We start from the raw sequence: 6,499 nt of genomic DNA, 5'->3' as shown, positions 1-6,499 counted from the left end.
AGCAAATTTTTGATCACTTTTGAAATTTGTGAGGCATTTTATAGTAGAGAATTGTTATTACATTGAAGTCAACCCAGGAAACCTAATTAATTGTTGGTTTGCGACAGCGCCTATAGAAAAACTATGGGGCCAGCCGGCCAAAAATGGAGTTCATTAACACACAGGTGAAGAGGAGCTTCGCACCACTTGCGATACTACACAGACATAGCAATGCAAGCTAGCAGAGGAAAAATGAAACAAAAGCCTTTTTGTCGAAAAAAAGACCGAAATTTGGAGAAAACCACAGCTACAAAAACTTCAGAAATTTGACTCAAATGATGTTCAAATAGACAAAAACACGTCTACAAACACAATAACTGGTGTTTAAAAGGTATTTAGATACAAAAATTGAGCGGCAACTGAGTCGACAAAAGTTGATTAGACCTTTCATGAGCTTAATTGTTTTCAATTGAAAAACTTTTGTAGGTTCTCAAAATCTAAACTTTTACGCTCCTCTGCCTCCGAAAACACAAAGCATGAAAAATTTAATTTTTCAAACTTTCGCTATTAGGTCACCTACTTGATGAATCATAAGTCGAAACAATTGAAGCAAACAAAGTTTTCAGGCCAAAAAAGCAAAAAAGGTAGGTTGCAAAGTTAACAAGCTTTCAAATTACAGTCACAAAACATAACTCTTTCAACTATAACAACAAAAATTATTTAAAAACCAGCAAAAATATATGAAAAAACTAACCGACCAAACACTAGCAGACACGCATGTCGATAATTTTTGCAACGGAAAATTTCCTTTTTTATAAGAAATAGGTTCGGGCCAGATTCGAACAATAGATCTTTGCATGCCTGAAAATTTAGGATAATTTGAGTTGGAGTTCAGCCAAGCTATCATAAGACTTAACTATTTTGTAAAACAAGAAAAATCAGTCATGCGGCAACTAAGCCGTTAAAACATAATCAGACAAAAGATAGGCCAAAAACTTTCTTAAAACGGAATATTTCGACTTAAAAAGTAGACCTGCCTGGGTTTGCTTGAGAAGCCAATTATCAATATCAGAGTACTGATACAAATTCTTAAAAATTCTGTCGGTAGTAGCGGTGGACCGATAGTTCACTTTAAATTTTGAAGAATTTGAGCATGATAGCACGTGAATGGTGCACGTGAAAGAAGTCTAGTGATGCAAGTGATTTTGTTAAACAAGTTAAACCAAAAAAAATTCTGTATTCCGATTTGATAACGATTGCTATTCGTAAGCGTAAAAAGTACCTAAAGGGGAACCCTTTTGGTAGTCGGGGGGTCAAATTCCTACAGAGGACCTCCCAGAGGAGGAAACCCACCACCCCTCAGACCCCTCCTAAACCCGCTAAAGTGTGTATCGTAGCTACCTTGACGAATAATCACTAAAAATAGTCAATTCAATCTAAATATCGTACAGTGTAAATTAAGAGGGAGAGAATCATGAACAGTGTCATTTTTATCGTTTTCGATGGTGAAATTTTCTCCGTCTGAATTTTCGACACGGCGCCTTGATCCATTTGTTGCCGAAGAATGAAGTTTTGCCTTGTCATCAAAAAATAAATATTATGACGAATGGAGAGGAGCACGGTGAAGTCCCATTTGTACCAACGTTCATTTGTACCAAAACGAAAAATCGGTCCCATTTGTACCAAAGTTATTCAACTCGATTTCTGATTGGTCGAATTGTGAGCCAACGAAATACTACAATAATTTTGTACTGTTCAAGTAGAAGAAAACTAAGCAGCAGAATAATGACAGCCGCAGTCGCGCCAACGTATTGCGAGCTTGCCAACAGAGGGTAGGACTCTTTACGAAAGTTAGAGCCCGTTATCGCCGCAAGGCGGCGACGCGCGCGTAGCGTACCCACCGGCGACCTTAAGCCAAGAGCTTAAAATAGTCGGTTTAGTAGTCTTTGGATAATTGAATATTTTTGGTACTAACTCGATCGATTTTTTATTTTCGTACAAATGGGTTTGATTTATCATTTTGGTACCGAGGAGCGGCCAAGTTAACATCCTCCCCCCTAAACACGTTTAGGGGGGAGGATGTTAACTTGGTTCTAACTTGGGAATTTTCAGCCAATCAGAATCGAGCATTTTACATGCAGCGCTTAGCAAATTTAATTTAATTTAAGCGCTGGGGTGGAGGATCTTAACTTGGTCTATTAAGGGGAGAGGATATTAACTTGATCACCGATGAGAACTAGCTATGAAATTATGAGGATGAAAAAAGTCGGAGAGAGTGATAAACCTTATATTGCCCGTGTATTAACATAACCCGAGTCGAGATTTTTCACCTAATTTGAAGCACGATTTGAGCGGTTTGAGCGGTTTTTTTAGACAATTACGCTCAAAATCTTGCTTCAAAATGAGCGGTTTGAGCGGTTTTTGAACGGTTTGTCTAAAAAAACCGCTCAAAAACCGCGCAAGATTTGAACGGTTTTGAGCGGTTTATCTAATAAAAAGTCGACCACAGAGGGATTCGAACCCGCAATCTTCTGATTCGAAGTCAGACGCCTTATCCGTTAGTCTATGCGGACTTGCTGGAAGCTTAATATTCGCTGTATTTGTTCTACTGAGTATGTTCAATGTTTTAGACATGCACAACAAATGTACTGTCAGGATTTTTATTGCTGTTTTTGGGCACTTTTTGGAAAATTACTACATATTGGTCGCCCCTGGATGAACGTGTTCGTTCGAGTTTTGCAGAGAAGAGAAATGTTGAGTCTGGGACCTCGACCCGGGAAGACCGCTCAAAAACCGCTCAAAAACCGCTCAAAAACCGCTCAAATCTTGCTTGAAAAACCGTTCAAAAATCACCGCAAGAAATGAGCGGTTTTTGAGCGGTTTTTTAAGCAAGATTTGAGCGGTTTGAGCGGTTTTTCCAAAAAAAACCGCCCACACCGCCCAAACCGCTCAAACCGCTCAAATCTTGCTGGAAAACCGCTCAAACCGCTCAAATCTTGAGCGGTTTTTGAGCGGGATCTCGACCCGGGAAACTAATGAAACACAAACAAACTGCAAAAATAGATATTAACAAATAATATGTAATGTCCCATGTAATTCTTGATATGATCTAATAGATTCAAACTATTAAGAAAAACATTTTTGCGTGTGCGCGTGAGATGGAAATAAGACAAAACGAGAATTGATCAAAAGAGATTTGACGGGGGCGGTGCGGAAGAATTTGGAAAATAGAGTTATTGTATTGCATCAGGACCGATCGGAAAATCAAAATGAAGTTTTCGAAATTCAGCTTTCGGACTGCTTGTCGAACTTGTAGTTGAGCTTGTTGTCGGCTTGCCACACTTGAGCAAGACCTAACCATTACCGCGGCCTGGGGCATTGCAAGAGTTTCCACGCTGGCAAGCAACGGGATCCGTCGAACTTGTAGTTGAGCTTGTTGTCGGACTGCTTGTCGAACTTGTAGTTGAGCTTATTGTCGGACTGCTTGTCGAACTTGTAGTTGAGCTTGTTGTCGGACTGCTTGTCGAACTTGTAGTTGAGCTTGTTGTCGGACTGCTTGTCGAACTTGTAGTTGAGCTTGTTGTCGGACTGCTTGTCGAACTTGTAGTTGAACTAGTTGTCGGACTGCTTGTCGAACTTGTAGTTGAACTAGTTGTCGAGCTGCTTGTCGAACTTGTAGTTGAACTATTTGTCGGACTGCTTGTCGAACTTGTAGTTGAGCTTGTTGTCGGACTGCTTGTCGAACTTGTAGTTGAGCTTGTTGTCGGACTGCTTGTCGAACTTGTAGTTGAACTAGTTGTCGGACTGCTTGTCGAACTTGTAGTTGAGCTTGTTGTCGGACTGCTTGTCGAACTTGTAATAGAGCTTGTTGTCGGACTGCTTGTCGAACTTGTAGTTGAACTAGTTGTCGGACTGCTTGTCGAACTTGTAGTTGAACTAGTTGTCGGACTGCTTGTCGAACTTGTAGTTGAACTAGTTGTCGGACTGCTTGTCGAACTTGTAGTTGAACTAGTTGTCGGACTGCTTGTGGAACTTGTAGTTGAACTAGTTGTCGGACTGCTTGTGGAACTTGTAGTCGCGCTTGTAGTCGCGCTTGTTGTCGCGCTTGTTGTCGTTTGCGACGTGATTCCTTGAGTCGTGAGACTTGTCGTGTAGCTTGAAGTCAGACTTGTAGTTCCGCTAGTCGTTTCTAAACTTCGTGGCTCCTGCTCCAAATAGTTATTAACTATGTTCATCTTAATTGAATCAGCTCCAAAAATATATCGAATTTCTCTGAAGTTTTTCACATACCAGTATGTTCGAGGCACCTTCGAAAAATTTTCTGGGTCCAGAGGCCAAGAGTAATAACGACATTCGCTGTTTTGCGAGTTCCAGCTGAATGATTCACAACCATCAGTGTTTACACAGTATTGATTGCATTCGTCGGGATACATGAATTTGTTAGACACTGTCAGACCATCTCTGTGGTCGACGGGCAAACCCTCGATATAAACCAGGCGGTCTGAGTTAATTTGACCTTTTACCAAGAGTACAAATGTCATGTGAATTACGGCCCATAAATGAAAAATATTTTGGCCCATTTTAAGTTCTCCCTCAATTTTCTATTTCAATATTTCTTTTTGGAAACCTTTTTTTTGTTGCCATTACGTCCAACTTTGGTATAAACAAACAACAAACAACTATGGATACCAGATGTATTCTCTTCCGCAAAATTTCAATTTAATTCGGTTCATTGAATAATTTACAGGCTCAATCAGGTCATCAGAGTTCCGTATTCCAATGTTACGATTTCCGTTGTAAATTAAAACCAACGACAGGAACAGACCAAACTGTGTATTTTGTGAATTATAAGCGGATTCTTTAACAAAGACGCCTTTTTGATCTTCCTTTGTTCTTTCGTTTATTTCTTTGATCGTTCCGACAAAAATTTAACTATGTTCAAAGACTTGTCTCTGGATTTCAGAGACGCACACACCAAATTGTGCTCAGCACTGGAGTTTCATGGAAATTTATCGATTATAATGAACAAGACTGCTCGTATATCAGAGCAAAGCCCTGAATTTTCCGACTGTCCTTTAATCCATATCGAATAGTTTTTGGGAATAGAAAATATTGAAAACCTGTAAATATCTGGACGAAGTTCTGGACGATATCAAAGTATGAATGTTGAGGCGTATGAATTTAATACGACCGATCAGATTAGCTAGCTTCAATTCGATTTGGAACGATTCGCTACGCATAATTCGCTACGCATAAATAATTCGCGTTACGCTCTCAGCAAAATGAATAAATTCTTTAAATTGCGCTTAACTTAGTTCAGAACATGGCCAATTTGGCAATTTTCAAACCCCCAGAGTTTTGCATAAATAATTGGAGGTAAAATGTTTTTTTTTTACATTTGAATTCAGAAAGTCGATATCTTCAATGGGGTATAAAAAATTTGTTGAAAATTTTTATTTCGATCGGCGAAAATTAACTGACTAAAACAACCACACCGAGCATAAATATTCCATTTTCTTCGAAAGTCGGAACAATTAAAACGATAAACAATTTAGCTCATGTAATCGATTATCAAGACCCATGAAAACATAAAAACGGACTTTTTTCAGACTTTTTGAAAAAAAAGTGCGGAACAATTATGCTTGAGGTGGTTGTTTTGTTCCGACTTTTATATTCAGTCAATTTTTGAATGTTTAACAAAGTATTTAAGACAGAATTTTATTTAAACCATCCGAAGATTGCTGTCCCGAGCTCAAATACAAAAGATATTTCACTTGTGACCATTTTTTGTTAAGTTATGGGGGTTTGAATAAATAACACGCGATATACATTTTGTTCTTCTAACACATGTGAGCGGCAGATTAATGAGTTCCAAGTTGAATTTAGGCAAGTTATTTGGTCTTGTTGTTAAAATATTGGGCGCTAATTACATCCCAACAAAATTTTTAAGTTTGTTTTTAATTTCTTTCGTCATTTTCTAGCAAAAAAACTGTTGAATTGCCCTAAAAACGCAGACTGAACATTCACACCGATATACGATGAGTTTTGATAGAAGATTATAATTATTGTTCCGACTTTCGATACGAAAGTAACGGAATATTTGTGCTCGGTTTTTTTTTCTTCAGACAAATTTCGACTTTTTAACTAACCATTTTTGACGGAATTTTTTTACATCATTCGAAAAGTATTGTTGTCCTGAGCTCAAATTTGAAAAGATATTTTACCTGTGATCATTTTTGGTAAAGTTACGGGGGTTTAAAGATTGCCATTTTGGCCAATTTGGGACAATTAACGCGCGATATATTTCGCGCTATTAACGCGTAAGCGGAGAGTTAATCCGTCTTAGAAATCGTTCCAAATTGGTTAAAAGAAGCTTATTTGCCATAGTTGGTTTGTTACAAGGAGCGAAATTTATCCTTTTGTACTTTGTATGGCGTGTCGGGGGATGATTTTCGTTGAAAATGTCAAATTTTAGAAAAAAAAATTTTTTATTTTGTTTTATTTCATTGATTTTTTTAAT

General features: G+C 38.3%; 1 protein-coding gene across 1 annotated transcript; it reads right to left on the bottom strand.

Moving 5' to 3' along the window:
* Positions 1-2,969: 2,969 nt before the first annotated feature.
* On the bottom strand, positions 2,970-4,895 carry LOC134844389 (mucin-2-like). Its single transcript, XM_063861046.1, has one exon. It carries the CDS (start codon positions 4,557-4,559, stop codon positions 3,333-3,335), a length of 1,227 nt encoding a protein of 408 aa, XP_063717116.1. The 5' UTR covers positions 4,560-4,895; the 3' UTR covers positions 2,970-3,332.
* Positions 4,896-6,499: the final 1,604 nt, after the last annotated feature.

Source organism: Symsagittifera roscoffensis, chromosome 4 (genome assembly GCF_963678635.1).
Source record: "Symsagittifera roscoffensis chromosome 4, txSymRosc1.1, whole genome shotgun sequence".
NCBI lineage: Eukaryota > Metazoa > Xenacoelomorpha > Acoela > Convolutidae > Symsagittifera > Symsagittifera roscoffensis.
This window is presented reverse-complemented; position numbering and strand designations above follow the sequence as displayed.

What these genes read in the sequence shown, in the direction of transcription:
- LOC134844389 (XM_063861046.1), bottom strand. Translation starts at nt 4,559, where the DNA reads ATGGGCCAAAATATTTTTCATTTATGGGCCGTAATTCACATGACATTT.